This window comes from Bos taurus, chromosome 3 (assembly GCF_002263795.3).
Source record: "Bos taurus isolate L1 Dominette 01449 registration number 42190680 breed Hereford chromosome 3, ARS-UCD2.0, whole genome shotgun sequence".
NCBI classification, from domain to species: Eukaryota; Metazoa; Chordata; class Mammalia; order Artiodactyla; family Bovidae; genus Bos; species Bos taurus.
Window position 1 is genome coordinate 42,382,684 of NC_037330.1, and position 20,035 is coordinate 42,402,718.

General features: G+C 33.3%; 1 protein-coding gene across 1 annotated transcript in view; it reads right to left on the reverse strand.

The window, feature by feature from the left end:
* Nucleotides 1-20,035, reverse strand: part of SLC30A7 (solute carrier family 30 member 7) — a 94,034-nt gene that overhangs the window by 66,620 nt on the left and 7,379 nt on the right. Inside the window, 3 exon segments of the mRNA NM_001083760.1 lie at nt 7,648-7,774; nt 8,426-8,513; nt 12,577-12,690. Coding sequence (NP_001077229.1) covers nt 7,648-7,774; nt 8,426-8,513; nt 12,577-12,690 — 329 coding nt within the window.

Consider the following 20,035-nt stretch of genomic DNA (forward strand, 5'->3'; position numbering starts at 1 on the left):
ACCAGTAAAATTAAATCAGGTAGAATCCTTAGGGGAAAAAAGGCACACAATAGTGAGGAATCATTTCTCCACAGCAAACCTAAAAACTACCGAACCATCATAGAAACATCTTCTACAAACTATTTCAAAATATAGAAAATGACTGAATGCTACCTAATTAAAAAATATCACTTATATTTACAAAAATCCTAAATACCCTAAAATCAAACTCAGTAGTACATTATATGAAAAATTATGAATAGGGAGATCAACTTCCAGAATGGTAGACAGAGGCTGTTGGCAAGCTAGTTCTCCTAAAACAACTAAAATATGGGAAACACAACTAAAAACTTTCAGAAGTCTGATAATTAACCAAAACCACAAAAGGAACTGAAAATTGTCTATCCAACAAACTACCAAATCTCAGTTAGACAGCAGAGTCTTGATGTTTTAACTTGGGGTTAGTTCCATTCCACTTCCTGCCTAAGCTCAATTGAAATTAGCCCAAAGTCAGCAGCTTTGCAGACACTGGAGAGATCTGATTTCTTCTGAGGCTCTGTTAAAAGCAATATGTACAGATCACAGTCACTATTTTGTCCAAACTTGGCAGTCCCTGGAAAAAAATCTTTATTCTCAATGTGATAACTATCAGATTCAGAGCTCAGCTTCAAGAATTCAATCGACATACACTGCAGGACATGAATCAACACAAGGAAATCATGCAATAGGATAAATAACTATAATAATATCAGGAACAACAAACTTTGAGAGAAGACGGTGAATTAATCTGATACCAATGTCATTGTCGAGAAGGGGATGACAGAGGATGGGATGGTTGGATGGCATCACTGACTCAATGGATATGAGTTTGAGTAAACTCCTGAAGTTGGTAATGGACAGGGAGGCCTGGCGTGCTGCAGTCCATGGGGTCGCCAAGAGTTGGACACGACTAAGCAACGGAACTGATACTGAATGTCATTTTAAAATTAAAGGTCCAGTTTTCAACAAACAATTAGTAAGATATTCAAAGAAAGAGAAAAATATGCCATATACACAGGAGAAAAACCAGCCAACAGAAAATGTTCCTGAAGGGGACTCAGATTTTTTACTTTATAGACAAAAACTTTGATCAGCTACTACAAATACGGTCAAAGAAGGAAATCACATCTAAAGAATCAAAGTACAATAATGATTACTCATCAAGAAGAGAATATTAATAAAGAGATAGAAGTTAATAAAGAACCAAACAGAAACTCTGGAATTAAAAAAACATTATAACTGAAATAAAACATCCACTTTAGAAGGGCTCAACCACAGATCTGGGCTGCAATAACAGTAAACTTGAAGATGGATCAATAGAGATTATATACTCTGAAAAACAGGTGGAAAAAAGAAAATCAAGAAAAATGAATCTTAGAGACCTATGAAAACATCAAGTCTACCAAATTAATTATAAAAAAAAGTCCCAAAGAGAAAAGAGGGAGAAAAAGAAATATAAAAAATACCTGAAGAAATTATAGATGGCAATTCCCCAAATTTGACAAAAAATATTATCTACACATTCAAGAAGTTCAGGAAACTCAAAGTAGAATAAACTCAGATAGAACTATATCTAAAGACATCATAGTCAAATCAATGAACATCGAAATCTTGAAAATTGTATAGCAAGGTGTATGTACAAGATGTATGTATGTACAAGGGATCTTGAATAAGATTAAATGCTGACTTCACAACAAAAATCAGAGAGGTCAAAAGACAATGGGATAACAAATTTAAAATAGAAGATGACTCAGTCAAGAATTCTAAATTCAACTAAAGTCTCCTTTAAATATAAAGGAAAAATCAGATACTTCCACATAAACAAAAGTATTTCCTACAAATGAAACAACACTAAATAGTAATTTAAATCCACATAAAGAAATAAAGAGCACCAGTAACAGTAATCTTGCAAGAGAAGATAAATGTATTTTTTAATTTGCAACTTGTTTCTTCTCCTGTATGTTTTAGAAGACAATTGCATAAAGCAATAATTACAAAACTGTACTGATGGGCTTATAACATAAAAACATGTAATTTGTCTGACAACAGTAGCATAAATAAGGGAGGTGTGAATAGAGGTATATCTGAGCAAAGTTTTTGCATATTATTAAATTATTATTAATCTGAATTATTAAATTACTATTAATCTGCTTTAAATTAAGATGATGTTTGTAATCCCCAGGGCAACAATTAAGAAAAGAACTAAAAAAATATACAGTAAAAGAAACAAGAGAATTAAAAAGGTATACTAGAAAATATCTATTTAATTTAAAAGACAAGCATCAAGGATCAGAGTAACAAAAAGGACAAAAGATTCAGACAACAAATATCAAAATGGCAGATGTAAATTCTACCTTAGTAGTAATTAAATGAAATGTAAATTTTTTTAAACCTCTAGTCAAAAGGCAGAGACTAAAAAATGGACTAAAAACAATGATTCAGCTATATTCTGTCTATAAGGGGCAAATTATAGATTCAAAGACATAAATAAGTTACAAGTAAAATGACAGAAAAATATACCAATGCCATGCAAGCAGTTAAAAAAGACAAAGACCGACAGAGCCAGAATGGCTATCATAATACTATAAGCCAGAAATTACTGTGAGAAAAAAAGAACATGCTATTAACAAGTTCTATGCCTCGGGAAGATATCCATGATTATAGAAATAAATGAACTGAACAACACAGCTCCAAAATACATGAAGCAAAAACTAAAAAAATTAACTGGAAAACTTACAACAATATTACTTGAAGACTTCAACACCCTACTTTCAGTAATGGATAGACAAGTAGGCAGAAGATCACAAAGCAACAGAAGACTGAATAACTATGAACAAACTATACCCAACAGACAGCTATAGAACATCCCACCCAACAGCAGCAGAATACACATTCTTCTCACATGCACATGGAAGAATCTCTAGGATAGACAAATGGTAGGTCATTAAAATATGAAATGAGACTCAATAAAAATTTTTAAAATTTGAAATAATAAAAGGTATGTCATCTTATCACAATGGAATTAAATCAGAAATCATAAACTGAAGAAAATTAGGGAAATTCACAAATATGAGAAAATAAAAAAAGATACCACTAAATAACTAATGGGTCAAAGAAGAAATCACAGGGGAAATTAAAAATACTTTGAGATAAACAAAACTGAAAACATGATATACCCAAACTTACATTATAGCAATGCTTAGACAAATATTTATAGCTATTAAGCCTCTGCTAAAAGGAAAAAAAAAATTCAAATCAATAACCTAATCTTCCACCTTAAAATATTAGAAAAAGAAAAAAACTAAATCCAAAAGCAAGGAAAAGAGTGTATAATAAACATTACAGCAGAAATGAAATAAAGATAAGAAAAGCAATAGAGAAAAACAAAAAGGTTAAAATAATTAGACTGACCACAAAAAAAAAGTAAAAATTACTAAAATCACTGCTGACCTTATGAGAAAAAGAAAAGACATACTTTTTAATACATATCTAAAATTATTAATAAGTCATTTAGATAAAACAAATTTCTAGAAACACACAAACTGCTGAAATGATTCATTAGAAAACAGAAATCAGATAGACCTATAACAAGCAAAAAAACTGAATTAATAATTTTAAAACTGTCAACAATGAAACGCTTGGTCTTCACAAGCAAATTCTGCCAAACATTTACAAAGAATCAAGACTTCACTAGATATCCCTCAACTATGCCCCCAAAAAAACAGAAGAGAAGGGAATACTTCCCAACTCATACAAGGACAATTTACCCTGATATCAGCACCAGCCAACGATACTAAAAGAAAACTGCAGACAAATATCCCTTAGGAATATAAACACAAGTGCAGAAAGTGTTAATCGCTCAGTTTTGTCTGACTCTTTGTGATCCCATGGACCGCCAGGCTTCTCTGTCCATGGGATTTTCCAGGAAAGAATACTGGAGTGGGTTGCCATTTCCTTCTCCAGGATATCTTCCCAACCCAGGAATCAAACCCGGGTCTCCTGCATTGCAGGCAGACTCTTTACCATCTGAACCACCAGGGTTCAAAAGTCTTTTATAAACACACAAGTCTTCAACAAAATACTAGCAAACCAAATCCAGTAATATGTCAAAAGGATTACAAACCATGGCCAAATGGGATTTATCCTAAGAATGCAAAGGTGGTTTATTATCCAAAAAACCAAGCAATATAACACACTATATGAATAGAATAAAAGAACCAACTGATTACCTTTAAAAATGAAGGGAAAAAAATCATTAAAAAAATCCAATACCCTTTCATGATGAAAACACCCAATGAACTAGGAATAAAAAGAAAACTTCCTCAATCTGATAAGGAGCATTTCTGAAAAGCCCATAGCTAGCACAGCTAAAATCATATTTAATAATGAAATATTGAATGCTTTCACCCTAAAATCAGGAAAAAGAAAAGAATGTCCACTCTCACTACTTCTATTTAACTGTAAGATCTAGCCAGGGCATTTAGATTTGTTTGATGCAAGGCTGCCACAAACCTCCAATTTGTAAAAAATGCAGAACCTTCATAGCTCAATAAAATAAGGTATGCTTGTATATAGAAAATTCTAAACACTCCACTAAAAGCCTGTTAGAATAATGAATACTTCAGCAATGTGGCAGGACACAATATCAATATACAAACATGAGCTATATTCCTATACTAGCAATGAGCAATCCAAATATGAAACTAAGAAAACAATCCTAAACTTATCAGACCAGATCAGTCACTCAGTCGTGTCCGACTCTTTGCGACCCCATGAATCGCAGCACGCCAGGCCTCCCTGTGGCAGCCAAAATAAAAAACCTCTACTGGTAAAGTTAACAAAAGAAGTGTGAGATAGTTACTCTAACAACTACAAAACACTGTTGCAAGAAACTAAAGAAGCTAAAAATAAATGGAAGGGCATCCCATGTTCATGGATCAGGAGCCTTAAGATGTTAAGATGACAATAATTCCCAAATTGATCTACAGATTCAATACAGTTTCTATCAAAGCCTCAGCTTCCCTTTTTGGGCAGAAACTGACAAACTGATCCTAAAGTTCATACGGAAATGCAAGAAGGGACCCAGGGTAGCTAAAGTAACCTTAAAAAAGAATAAAGTTGGACGATTCAAATGTTTTAATTTCAAAACATACCAAAAGCTACATTAATCAAAACTGCATACTAATGGCATAAGGACAGACATACAGATCCACGAAATAGAATTGAGAGTCCAGAACTAAACTCTCAATTGATTGTTGACAAGGGTGCCAAGACAATTCAATGGGGAAAAACAGTCCTTTAAAAAAATTCTGTTCAGACAGCCACACATTTATATACACGAAAATGACATTGGACTATACTTCATACCATATACAAAAATTGACATAAAATGGATCACAGACCTAAGTTTTAACTCTCAAATTAACAGATGGTTTCTCATGAGAAAAATCTTATCAACATAATTACCAACTTTAAATTAACGAAAGCAGGGGAAAAAAATGATTACTTCAATAGATGAAGGGGAAAAAAAATTTTTCTTAACTTGGTAAAACAGTTTTATCAGAAACAGACCACAAACATCAGACTCATTGGTAAAACTTCAGTAGCATTTTCTAAATAGCAATGGCTCTGAACCTTTATTGCACATTAAAGTTGACTGGAGAGCTTCAAAATATGCTGATGTTGGGGTCTCTTCTTCCAGAGATTCTGATGTAAATATTCTGGGATTAAATCTGGGCACCAACGTTTCTTTAAAAGTTACCCAGGTGATTATACAGGTTGACACAATGATATAAGCTGTAACTATTTCTAAACACTGTGACAGAGATTCTGGCTATGTAATTAAGACAAACAGGAAAAATAGTTTTCATTCTTAATAGAAAAAACTTTTCAAATACCTAAAAATGAACCAAAGTGACTAAGACAATTTTAATAGAGGACTCAAAATTTAAGATGTTAATTCCCCAGAATTAAACATAAAGACGATGCATTCCCAATAAAATCACAAAAAGATTTTTCATAAAACCTGACAAGGTGATTAAAAATACCAAATGAACAAGACAGGCCTAAACAACTCTGGAGGAAAAAAAAGAGAGAAAGATGAGACTAGCCCTTCCAGATGTTAAAACATAAAGTTTATAGCAATTATTCCCATGTGATTCTGAAGAGGCCAAAAATAATCTGATATTTAAGGTAATTTAGGCTAAGTGTATCCTTTTATATCAGTGAGGTAATGAGCAAATTGATAAATGGTGCTTGGAAAACTGCTTATTCACACTGAGAAAAAAAAGTCCTAACTCTTCATTACAAAAATATATATAAATGAAGGACCACGTAGTTGGGACAAAAACCAAAATTTTTACAGTATTAAATAATAAGACTATTTTTAAGACTCAGGGATAGGAACTCCTTAAAAAAAAAAAAAAGCAGAAAACATACCACAAAGTATGTAAGACAAAAAAAAAAAAGGAAACTAGACTATATCCAAATTAAAAACCCCTAAATAAAAGTTTAAACAGAGAAGCCACAGACTGGGAAGAGATAACTGCAACACATAAAACAAAGAATTATTATACAAAATACATAAACAAAAGCTTGTAAATGGATTAATAATAAAACAATAGAAAAATGGGGTGTTAAGGGGGAAGGGACAATTCCAGAAAAGGAAAAAATCTGAATGATGGCTGAAAAACATACAGAAAGATTTTCAACCTCACTACTAGTCAAAAAATACCAAATAAAATGAGATATCATTTTTATCAAAATATCAGCAAAATGGTTTTAAACCCATAATAGTAAGTTCTAATATGGGTGAAAGAATCCTAGTACTTACATTTTACGCTGGGGTAAATGTAAATGAGTCATTTGGAGGGCAAACTGCTAATGTCCACTGAAACTAAACATTATATATCCTGTGTTTCAGCAGTTCTATTCATATTCGAGAAACTCTCAATTCAAAGAACTTTCTTTGGTGATGGAAATTGTCTATATTTACTATCCAATATGGTAACCCTATGTGTCTACTGAGCACTTGAAATGTCATTAACTGAATTCTTAATTTTATTAAATTTCATTAACCACAATGTAAACTTAAATAGTCACATGTGACTTGGAACTACTGTATAGGACAGCACAGCTCTGGAGAAACGTTTGCATGTGTTCATAAAGATATGCTTCATATGGAAGTATGACAATCCATAGAAGACTGTTTAAATAAACCACAGTAACCCACACCATGCAGTTTTATGTGTCTGTGAACAAGAGAAGGTACACTGATGGACACCAGGTGGAAGGATCTCAAAGACAGATTGTATAAATTTCATACCCCCATACATGGATTTTTAATATCTAAATCTGTATTGTCATTTTGGTATTTGCTTTATATAAATGTTATCATACCAAACAGATGAGCTACAGAGGTCTTGAAGTAGCCACACCAAACTGATACTACAACTCTGAGAAGCCACAAAAGGAGAAGGTTCAGAAAGACATTAACATGAGTCAATTAATATATTGTTCTTGTTATTAAAAATCAATATAGAGTTAGACTTTAAAAATCATCAATTTTCAAAAGTGAATAATTATGACAGAAACCAGAAATGAAGAAACAAAGGGTTCTAACCATCATACCAGAGCCATGAGAATGTCCATGACCTCCATGCTTGAAAACAAATATTCCTACTAGGTTTACCACAAACCCAAGAATTGAAACAAGAAGCAGTCTCTCATGATGTACATCTGGAGGGGCTAATGCTCTCTAGAAAACACAGAATACAAACAAACTGTATTGATATATTTTCTGACTAATCAATTGATAAAAATAAAAAGCAATTAAAAAAAATTTTTATTTTCAGAATTAACACCACTCCAAAATTGTCTGCCAAAACAGTTAACAGAAATAAAACCATTGCTCACATATTTCAGAAAAAGTAACAATTATTATTTTTAAGTAAGTACCCTTAAAGGTATGAATATTTGGACTAAAACCATCCTTCTTTGGAATCTTAAAATATTGTAATTAATTTTAAGTTGATTAACTTTTAAATTTTTACTTGTCTTAAACATCAAAATATTGAAGATTCATTGGCAAAATCCTCAGATTCTATCTTAAGAACTATTTCCAACAGAACTCATCACCAGGATTGTTGTGTGTTTACCTTTCAGTGTCAGAACATCATTCACAGTTTATAAAGCACTACTATGTGTCTTCAAGTAGTTTCACATATAACTTTCCAAATATTTTATAAGTTCCTCTTGTATACACATAATACTTTATGCAACCCAAGACTGGCCTCAGTAAATACTCAATGACAGTGTGAAAAAACAGCTCTATTACATTTATCTTTAGTTCATAAACATTTTCATTACAGAAATGTAATTTACTGGCTCTAATTATTATCTACTATACCTCAACTCCTTCTGAGAAAATAAAAAAAGCAGTGAAGATCAAAAACAGGCCATTGACAAAGCCAGCCAGAACCTCCGCTCTAACATACCTAGAGAAGAGCAAAGTAAACAACTGAATTAAGTTATTTCTTTAAAAGAAAACCAAATCATAAATTTAATATATTCAGAGGTACTAAACCATACTACACAGTTATATGTACCCAACAAACTCCCAGTGTTTACAGTATAGCATTTCTATTGTACATGTCATAAAATTGAGAAAGTAAATTTAATTACTATGAGTTATATTTAAAGAAGAATGCCATAAAATACAGAGATATCTACAAGCCAACCAAAAGACCTTTTTAGAGTAAGCAGTTTTAGAGAGACTTTCCAGAGAAATGTAAATCTCAAGCTGCAACTGGAGAAGGAAGAATAGGACCAGATAACTGGGCAAAGAAGGAAGGATACAAAGATAAAAAGTTGAGGAAGAGAGCTTGAAAAAGGGTATTTGTAACTTATTAATTCCTTCTTTTCTAAGAACTCCTTATGCTTTTCGCTTTGTATCTTTCAGCTTTCAAATCTCTGGCAAGTAGAGCTTTGATTTGAGGAAAAATAAAATTAGTTCTGAATTATCCCAGAGACAACTTGAGATTTCTATTTCTATCACTCTTCTTCTAAAGATGAATACATTTAAGAAAAAATCTTCGATTACCTAAATTTTAGAATCAATTCTAGTTTCACATAATTTGAATTAAACTATTTTTAAAATACCTGTCTTTTGTTCCATGGACTTCTGAAGCTTTCTGCTTCCTACCTGTGTGAAGCATTGGGGAAAGATTTTATTTTTTCATGAGCTATATTTGGCTTAGTTAAAGTTATTAGAAACAACTTTAACTTGGCAGTTTAACATGTTCAGACATTATTCAAAGGGTGCTAACAGCAGTTAATCACTCTGGTCCTTAAACAATGTAATAGGAGCATCAAAAATATGATTTTTTTCAAGCTTTCTATGTTAATTTCTAGATAACACAATTTTTACTGCAAAAATATTTTTAAAGTAAATAGAACAAACTCTTTAAAATATATTCCATACCGTTATGCCAGAGTTTGCCCTGTAAAGCACATTTCAAAGTAGTATATAAAGCATATGTCTACCTTCTAATACATATAAGTGAATTAATATATTATTTGTCAAAGCATATACTTTTTTTTATTATTAAATTCAAAGAATCTACTGCCTGCTTTCCACAATCCACACTTAGGAATTTATCTGTATCAGCAGGGTTACTCCTCCAAAGTAAAAAAGCACTTTCTTTTAACCCACTCTTCTAATACCACAGCTAATGCATGATTGAAAGCCTTTTGTCCTTGAGTTCCACTAGATTTCAAGATCAAAGGCAAGATCAGTTTTCAGGTATCTCTTTGTCCCTAATGCTTAGTAGGTGTTCCATAAATTCTGATAAATAGTTGGGCTAAAGTGATTTAATTAGGTTTAATATATTTGCTAAACTTGATTGCTGGATTAAAATGAAAAACTTGTAAAGTCCAGACACACTTGCTTTTACAAATGACTGTGCTTACTTGAACAGACTGTCTGGGAATTGAAATGTATGATCCATTAATGTACTATTACCTATTTAAGAATGATCGCACCTGTATTCCTTAGCCAAAGCAAAAAATACACAAGTATATGTACATATGTATATTAGCATGTACATATGCATCCACCTATCCATCAGATGTGTATTACCTTTATTCTGGCTTTACTATTTCAAAATTAGGAGTGTGACAAGACACAATGGTGACATCACACAAAAAAATACTGAAAAGCTTTTGCTGCCTCTGAGATTCCTCCTATTGTTTCTTCTATTACACTCAGTCTGCTACTGTGATCATATTGAATTGGAAATTTGGGGATTCATCACTGGCTTAGCCTGTTCAGTGACATTTTGATATACTGGCAAAACAGCAGTATATTTCTACTGCTGCTACCTACTACTATAGCGATTACTAACAGTTTCAAATGTTACAGCAGCTTTTATTCCCTAATTGTGCCCTTCTCAAAAGAAAAAAAGAGCAAAGAGGAAGAAGACAGGATAAACAAATTAAAAGGTGGCAAGAATATTACTCTCATATATTTTAAAGTTGAATTAGTAAAACCTGCGATGGTACTCAAAGTATTCAAAGCCATTTCTAAAAACCATCTTATACCAGGAGATTATGCATTCTAAATAGAAAACAGGATACCCTAAGAATTAAGAATTTTTAGTTACTGTCTATCCAGAAATGTTGCTTAATAAGACATTCTAATTTGATTTTTTACATAAAATATGTATGAATTACTAATTTTCCAACACAAAATTATAATTTCACACACAACCTTTCTTTAGTAATTTAAAATATACTTAAGAATCTTTGATTATATAGTGACATGGAATAGGTTCTTTTCTGAGTTTTCAAGCTGTTTGGATTTGTAAACAGGACCTCTTGCTCTATACTATAAAAACAATATAACTTGTTTTTTGTCTCACTGTTTTTAACTTTATAAGGAACCACATCACCTGGGTTATACCCCAGATCAGAAAGTTCTGTCACAGAATTTCACATATCTCTCTTTTAGCACTTGTCACACAATGTATAGTTATTACAGTATTTTTACAGAACTGTTTCCCCATCAGACTACAAGTTCCTCTGAGGCAGAAGTCATACCTTATTCATTTTGATATCATTAGAAGTAACACAGTATTCAAATCATAGTGGATCCTCAATAAACATCTGAAGAGAACAAAAGCTCATGCAAGCAGTATGTGCTTACTCAAGAACAAAAAAGCTAGAAAGAAAGAGGAAGCAGTGGAGGACTACGAGTAGAAGAGATACAAGAGACAGTTCATGTAAGAAGGTGGATGTGAATGGGAGAGGGACAGAATGAGAGAAACTGAACAAGAAAGGGAGTTCTCAGGGAAGAGGAACCTGTGAAAGAAGGAAAGAGAGCCTGAAAAACAAAAAAAAAACTACAGCTGAAGAGGTTAAGGGATGGGAGAGAAAGAAAGAACCTGAGGGGTACAGTGGAATAGTACAGAGGGACAGAATAGAAGAAAGGAAAAAATAAGAGAAAAGATGGGAGGGAAGGACAAAGAATGAGAGTAGAAGGGAGAGGAAGAGAAAAAACCTGAACACAGACCCAGGTAACTAGAAAGAAAGAATAGAAAAGGAGAAAAGGGAATTTAGGAGAAACAAAGGGGAGAAAAATGAGTAGGAGGATGGGGACAAGAATGAGAGATGGAATGAAAACAGGAAAGACAGAAAAGAAAGGTGAGAATGTGAGACAGCACTCAAAAAAGAGAGGGGGAAAGACCTAGGGCAACTGAACAAACAAGCAGGTGAGAGGGAAGTAGGGACAAGGAAGCAGGTGGAAGAGAGACAAAGCGTGAGTGCTGCCAATGCATAAATGTAACTACACTGTAAAATACTCTGGGCTCAAAAAAAAGAAAGAAAGAAAACATTCAGGCAGAGTAAATCAAATAATGGAAACCCCATTGTTCCTCCCAATCAGAGGTGGCATAAAGAAAGCTCTGACTCTAAGGTTACTAAGGCTCAGAAGTGAGACCAGATGTTCAGAGCAAGTCCCTTCAGCATAAAAACACTTTCCTAATATTTGATTAATCATCTGAATTCAGCAAAAGTAAGAGAAATATTATACATAAAGGCAGAGCTGAAGACAATACATAAACAAAAACAAAATATCAACCAAAAATGAAAAATAAAGAAACATGATCACATTCATATTCTGAAACTTTTTCTTTTTCCTCCTCTTCTCTCAAACAAAAAAAAAAGAAAAGGTTAAGAGCTGGGAAATTCCCCTATCTAGTAAGTAACAATCTCACCTGAAATTCTCTGGTAAAATCAAGATGCAAAAGAACTTAGATGCAAAAAAAATTTACATATTATGGATTCTAATTATATATTGTCCAAAAACAGGCAAAACTAACCCATCAAATCAGGAAAGTAGAAGGTGAGTGTTAAAGAAACTAGAAGGAGACACGGGGGGCGGTTTCAAGGATTCAAGTTACATAAGTGTGTTCAACTGCGAAAATTAAGTGAGCTTGAGATTTATGTATTATTTTCTGTATTTCTTATACTTCAATAAAAATGTTTTTAAAAAGGTCTTACCCATAAGAGAAAGCATCATTATCTCTCCATTTTGAAATAACAGACGCTGCCAATCCAGCCAAAATGGCAGTGCTATCGAAAAACATGTGAAAAGAGTCGGAAATCAAACCTAAGCTGGAAAAGAACAAACACATTGGCATATTACAATAATAATCAAATAGCAGTCATCCTCTAAAAATCTAAGATTCAGCCTCTGCTTATCAGGAACTAATCTTATAAAAGGACAACACTGAAATATGATATATTGAAAAATATCTAAGATAATTTTTAAGTGTTTAAGAAGACACCCTCACACCCTCCTACCCAAGGAAGAGCCCAGCTGCTACTGAAAGAAAGGTAGGAATATGCTCACCCTCTGGTGACTAGCAAAGGTCGACTGGAAAGAGAAACAGAAAAAACAGCTATTTGTAACTGGGGAAGCCAGCTTGGGCTCAAGACCTTACACTGATACAAAGCAAAGGTCTGCTGTTAGAAGAGGAGCAAGGCCCTTTCTTCTTTTTTTGATACAACTCTGGCAAGAGGGATGAGAAATGGGGCAGAACATTAACAACACTCACTCCTACACTCAGGGGTTAAGGGCCTGCCCAATACTGAGGCTGCAAAAGGAGAACCAAATACCCATCCCCCCACTTCTCCGTCTATGGGGTCGCACAGAGTCGGACACGACTGAAGTGACTTAGCAGCAGCACCAGCACTTCTCCAACCAAAGCCTTGCCTAAAGCAAAAGACAACAGCAATCTACCTCTGAGAGCCAAGAAAGAGCAGAGAGACTCCTCCCTTATGGCGCAGGTATGCAGGGCTTGCTGAAACCTGAGAATGGTAACTAATAATACCAAAACACAATAGCCCAGCTCAACTATTGACTAGATAGGTACAAAACCCCCACACTAATGGCCTGACCAAAAAAAGAAAAAAAAAAGATGTGCACACCTCTGGTCATAAATACTACTAACCTCAGTCTCTACTGTTCTTTTACACATAACATACAGCACTCAATAAATATTTATAAGGCATATTAACAAGATCAAGGGGGAAAAAGTAATAAGACCTACTGTCAAAAGCTAAAACAGTCAAAAGAAGCAGAATCTGAAAAGTCCCAGAGATTATATTATAATAGGAACTATAAAATGTGATTAATATGTTAAAGGATGTGTTACAAAGCTGGGGAAAATTTATGATCAGAGATAGAAACTAGAAAATAATCAAATGGAAATGATAAAAAAAAATTTAAATATCATAATATTGAAGATTAAAAATAATATACATGGACTTCTGAGCAGACAGGACACAGAGAGAAAGAATCAGTGAGATCAAACTACATTATCCAGAGTAAAACACAAGAAAAGGAATGGAAAATCAAGAACAGAAAATTCAAAATCTGTCAAAGCATCAGACAGACACATGTATTTGGATTCTCAGTTATGGAGGGGGAAGAATATGGTAGAAAAAGTATTTAAAGAGAAAATGATTAGAGTTTTCCAAAATTAATGGAAAAAACAAACAAACCAACAACAACAACAAAAAAAAACCAAATTCCATATCCAAGAAGCTTAATGAGATCCTAGGAAGGCCAAACCCTACATAACTCACAAATTGCTGAATACCAAACAGAAAGAGAAAATTCTGAAAACAGTCAAAAAAAAAAAAAGAAAGAAAAACTGGAAATATAAAAGCAAAGCTAAAGATTAATAGCATATTTTGCATCAGAAACTACTCAAGGCAGAATGCAATGAAGGAATATCTTTAAAGTATTGAAAAACAAAAAATGTGTCAACTAAAATTCTATATTGTGTAAAACATCTTTCAAAAATGAAAGCAAAACAGACTTTTCAGACAACCGAAACTAAGAGAATTCACTGCTAGCAGGTCTGAACTACAATAAAAAGTTAATTTAAGTACAAATATGATACCACATGGAAACTTAGATTTGTATGATAAAGATCACTGAAAATGATAAACACGTGGGGAAATATTAAATATAATTTTTCTAACTTTTAGTACCTTTAAAAGATACTTTTAAAAGTAACTTTAAAACAGAAAAGGTACCTTTAAAACAGAAAAAAGGAGGATAAAACAATAAAGTTGGTTCTTTGAAAATAATAGTAAAATTCACAACCTTTAACTAAAGTGACCAACAATAAAGAGAAAGGGCTCATTATTACCAAAATCAGCAATGAAAGTGACACACTACTACTGACTTTAGGGAAAATAAAGATTATAAGAAATTACTATGAACAACTAAATATAAGCCAACAAATTAGGTAACTTATATGATATATACAAACTCCTAAACAATCTAGCAAAATTGAGTCAAAAAGAAGTCTAAACAGATTTATAGAAAGTAAGCAGAATACATTAATGCTTTTAAAACTTTCAACAACAAAAGAAGCCTAGGCCCAGATGGCTTCACTGGTAAATCCTACTAAACATTTACAGAACAATAAATATCAATTCCTAGAAGATGAAGGAATACTTCCCAATTTATTGTTTAAGTATTACTCTGATCCCCAAATCAGACAAAGACATCACAGGAAACTAGAGACCAGTAGTTTTTGCAAACACACACACACACAAGAATCTTCGACAAAACACTAGCAAATCAAATTCACCAAAAAAAAAAAAGAGAGTACAGACCACAACCCACAACCCACAACCCCAACAATGCAAGGTTGGTTAACTACATGAAAATCAATCAATAAAATACATCATGACGATGGAATGAGAAACAAAAACCACACTATCATCTTAATAGAGGTAGGAAAGTATTTGACAAAACCCAACATTTTTATGATGAAAACATTCAACAAACTTGCAGTAGAGGGAACTTCCTGAACTGATAAATAGCATCTACAAAAAACCCACAGCTAAGATCAGCATCATTATAATGGCCAAAGACTGAATGTGTGAGTGTGTGCTCAGTCATGTTTAACTATATGCAACCCTTTGGACTGTAACCTGTGAGGCTCCTCTGTCCGTGGATTTTTTCAGGGGGTGGGTTGCCATTTCTGCCTCCAGGGGATCTTCCTGACCCAGGGATCAAATCCACGGCTCCTGTGTCTCTTGCATTGCAGGCAGACTCTTTACCACTGAACCATCCAGGAAGCCCCAAAGAGTGAATGCTTTCCTCTCAGATTAGGTACAAGATGAAAATGTCCCCTCACCACTTCTATTTAACATTGTACTAGAGAGTATAACAAGGCAGGAAATGAAATAAAAAGCACCTAGACTGGAAGGGAAGGAGTAAAAACTATCTCTATTTGCAAGTGGCATGATCTTATATATGCAAAATCTTAAGGACAATTTAAAAAACTATTAGAACTAATAAATCAATTTGGCAAGGTTGAAGGCTACAAGATCAATATACAAAAATGAATTATATTTTATGCATTAGTGATGCACAAAATGCAATTTAAAAATTTTCCATTTATAATAGCATCAAAAAATACTAAAGAATAAATTTATCAAAAAAAAAAGTGCAAAAGCTACACTCTGGAAACTGTAAATATTGTTTTAAAAAAATAAAGAAGACCTAAATAAATGGAAAGATATCCATGTTTATGGATAAGACAATACTGTTAATATGTCAATACTTCCCCAATTGATCCACAGATTCAATTTATTCTCTATTAAAATCCCAGCTGACCTCTTTGGAGAAACTGACAAGTTGATCTTAAAATTCATATGCAAAAGCAGGAAATCTAGAACAGCCAAAACAATACTGAAAAAGAAAAGCAAAGTTGGAGAACTCACACTTCCCAATTTCAAAACTTATTATAAAGCTACAGTAATAAAAACAATATGGTACTAGGATAAGGATAAACACACAGATCAATGGAATAGAATTTAGATTGTCCAACAAATGATGCTGAAACAACTGGGTGTCCACATGCAAAAAAAATTATTTTTGACCCTTTCTTCATATTATACACAATAATTAACCTAAAATGGATCAAAGACCTAAACATAAAAGCTAAACTAGCAGTCTCAACCTTTTTGGCACCAGGGACTGGTTTCACAAAGACAACTTTTCCACAGATGGGAAAGGGGTAGGCATGGTTTAGGTGGTAATGAGAACAATGGGGCAGAAGATTCAGGCAGTAATGTGAGCGAAGAGGAGCACAGGGACCCACTCATCTCCTGCTCTGAGCCTGGTTTCTGACAGCCCATGGCCCAGAACAAGTCCAGTGGTTGGGGAACTCTGAGCTAAAGCATTCACAACGTCAGGTTAGGCAATGGTTTCTTAAATATGACATCAGAAGCATAAGCGATAAAAGAAAAAAAGAGGAACACAGACTGAACATCACTGAAATTTTAAAACTTTCATGCTTCAAAGGACAATATCAAGAAATGACAATGTACAAGTGGGAGAAAATATCTGCCAATCATATATCTGACAAAAGGCTTGTATCCAGAATATATGAAGAATTCTTAAAACTCTTCAAAGGCAGAAAATATCCATTTTTTAAAAATGAATAAAGGATCTGAATAGACATTTCTCCAAAGAAGACATGCAAATGGCCATCAGCACTACAAAAGTTACTCAACATCATTAAACCCAAATCAAAATGATGGTAAGTAACAACTTCACATCCACTATGATGACCAGAATAAAAAAGTCCTTGTATACCTATGGCTGATTGATGTGGCTGGATGGCAGAAATCAACACAATATTGTAATTATCCTTCAATTAAAAGTAAATAAATTAAGAAAAAGAAGTCCAATAACTACAAGTATTGATGGAGAAACTGAATTCTTTCATATTGCTGAAATATTATTTGGCAATAAAAATAAATGAAATACTGATACATGCAGAACATGGACTACCCTGGAAGCCATTATGCTAATGAAATAAACCATCACAAAGGATTATACGTAAATTATTCCATTTATATGAAATGTTCAGAACAGGCAAATATATAGAGACAGAAAGTAGATTAGTGATCACCTAAAATTGGGACAGATCAGGGGACAAGGGAATTGGAGGGTGATAGCTAGGGCTTTAAAGCTTCCTTCTGGAATAATACAAGTGTTCCAAAATGGATTGTTGTGATGATTTTACAACTCTATAAATACATTAAAAGCCATTCACCATACAACATAAATGCGAGAATTTTAGGTATTTGAATTGTATTTCAATAAAGCTATTTTTTAAAAAGATATCCGACAATCTAAGGCAAGGTCAGCAAGCTATAGGCCATGGGCTAAATCTGGACCACCATCTATTTTTGTAAATAAAGTTTTGCTGAAACACAGTTATGCTCATTTGTTTATATATCGTCTATGGCTATTTCTGTGCTATAACAGTAGAATCGAGAAACTGTGACAGAGATTTTATGACCCTTAAAGCCTAAAATATTTACTATCTGCTGTCAAGAGGAAAGGTTTTTTATTAACCTCAGGTATAAAGCGAAAAGAACACTATATTGTGGGGTTTACATAAAAGTGAAATGTATGACAGTTAAAGCACAAAAGACAAAATGAAATGGAACTGCATTATTATTAAGTTCTTATAAGATACATGAAGTCACATATTATTTGTGATGTTAAAGATTCATATTATACACGCTTTTAAGAAAGACACTGAAAGAGGAGGGTAGGGCAGGAAATCCTTTTGGGCAGAGGACTGTGTACCAACACAAAGCACATGTTCTGCTAGCAAGAAACTCACTTTTACCCAAGACTATCCTCATATATGTGACAGACTTTCACTGTCATGAAGGGAAGAGTAAAAATGTAAAAACAATCAAATGAAAAGCACACCCTCAAGGCCCAGGCTCAAAGGGCCTGCCTAAGACTGAGGCTTTGTCAAGATAATGAATGCCCCTCTGCCCTCACCCCAAACCTCACACAGAGTAAGGATCGATAATCATCTACAGCTTGGCAGGTGAAGGGCACCATGAGCACAAAGACAGAGCTTCTGTGACACACGCATACAAGAATACTGGAAGTAAAAGGCCTAACCAACTAATAGACTGGCAGAGGACACATACCTATTCCTAGTAATAAATACTATTACTTCAATATCTACTGTTCTTTACTCGTAACATCCAGCCTTTGATCAAAAATCTCAAGAAACACAAATAACAGGATGAAAAATAACTAGTAAAGAGATAATGCAGTTAACAGAACCAGACAAAAATATTGACCCAGATATAGGAACTATCAGAACTATAACTAATAAAGGATCTATGGGAAAGGTGGGGGAAAAAAATTCATGAATCAGTAAGAAATTTCAGCAAAATGGGAAGTACCAAAAAAAAAATTTAACAAAAAATAAGGTGTCAGAGATGAAGAATTCTTCCAACTGCCTTAACCACAGACTGGACAGAGCTGAGCATCATCAGGGAACTTTAAGATAGATCAACAGAAACATTCTGAAAGCAAGTGCATCAGCAGTTCAATCTTTAAAAATAAGAAGTATCAGAATGGTTAAGAGTACTACTTTTGAAGTCAAAGTATCTGGGTTCAAATTCCAGCTCTACCATTTACTAGTTCTGTGACTGTCAACTTGCTTAACTACTTTTGACCTCAATTTAGCACCATTTAAACAGGTAACAGTAAAAAGTGTTATAATTGTTATAACTGAATTATAGTTATGCAACATATTACAGTGCCTGTCACACTAAACCCACATCGATATTCCCATTATTTCTGTTACTATTAATATTAGTATTAATATCTAGTATTCCCAGCATGATCCATAGCTCTTAATATTTGGATATATGTCAGAGCTTTCTTCAGTTGTAACTGCTACAAACTGAAAATCAAAAACCTTCACTGAAGTAGAAAAAGCAGTTTTTAAATTTCCTTGTAATTTAGGATAATTATAAACTTAGAAACTGAAGTAAAGCATATTACTCACCCACACAGAAAAGAACAAAAATTTACAAGTTCCTCAAAAATCATTTTGAAAAATGTGTTAAATTTTATCATGAACCTTGTATATTTTATTCAAATATACAGAGATGCATAAAATAGTTTTAAGTACTGTCTATACTTACCTGAAACCCAACTCAAAGCAGAACAAGAATGAGTGAACAAATGAAAAGGCTGAATGAGAAAATCAATACCTGAGGAGGACAAAGTAAGGTTCTTGCCAATCAAGTAAGCCTCTCAGATTTATAGTTACTTTAAGATTTTTCCTTGAACAGATCACTTGAAACTACACACTTGACCCTTAACACTAAAAATAATAATTTAAATTTTGAGGTACGAAGACCCATTTGAAGAAAATCTTTGTAATGTGTTACAAAATCAATAAAGATTGTTTATGATTTTGCTTTCTATGTTCTGATATGATATAGTAAGTTATTTTTTAAATTTGGTTTCAAAAAACTCTCTCTCTATTCTGATAAAACAATACAGTTGACAATGAGAATTTTTACCCACTCTGCCTTGATTTCATGAGATTTTATAACTAAATTCAAAAGTCAGTTTCAGTAACAACAGTAGTCTACA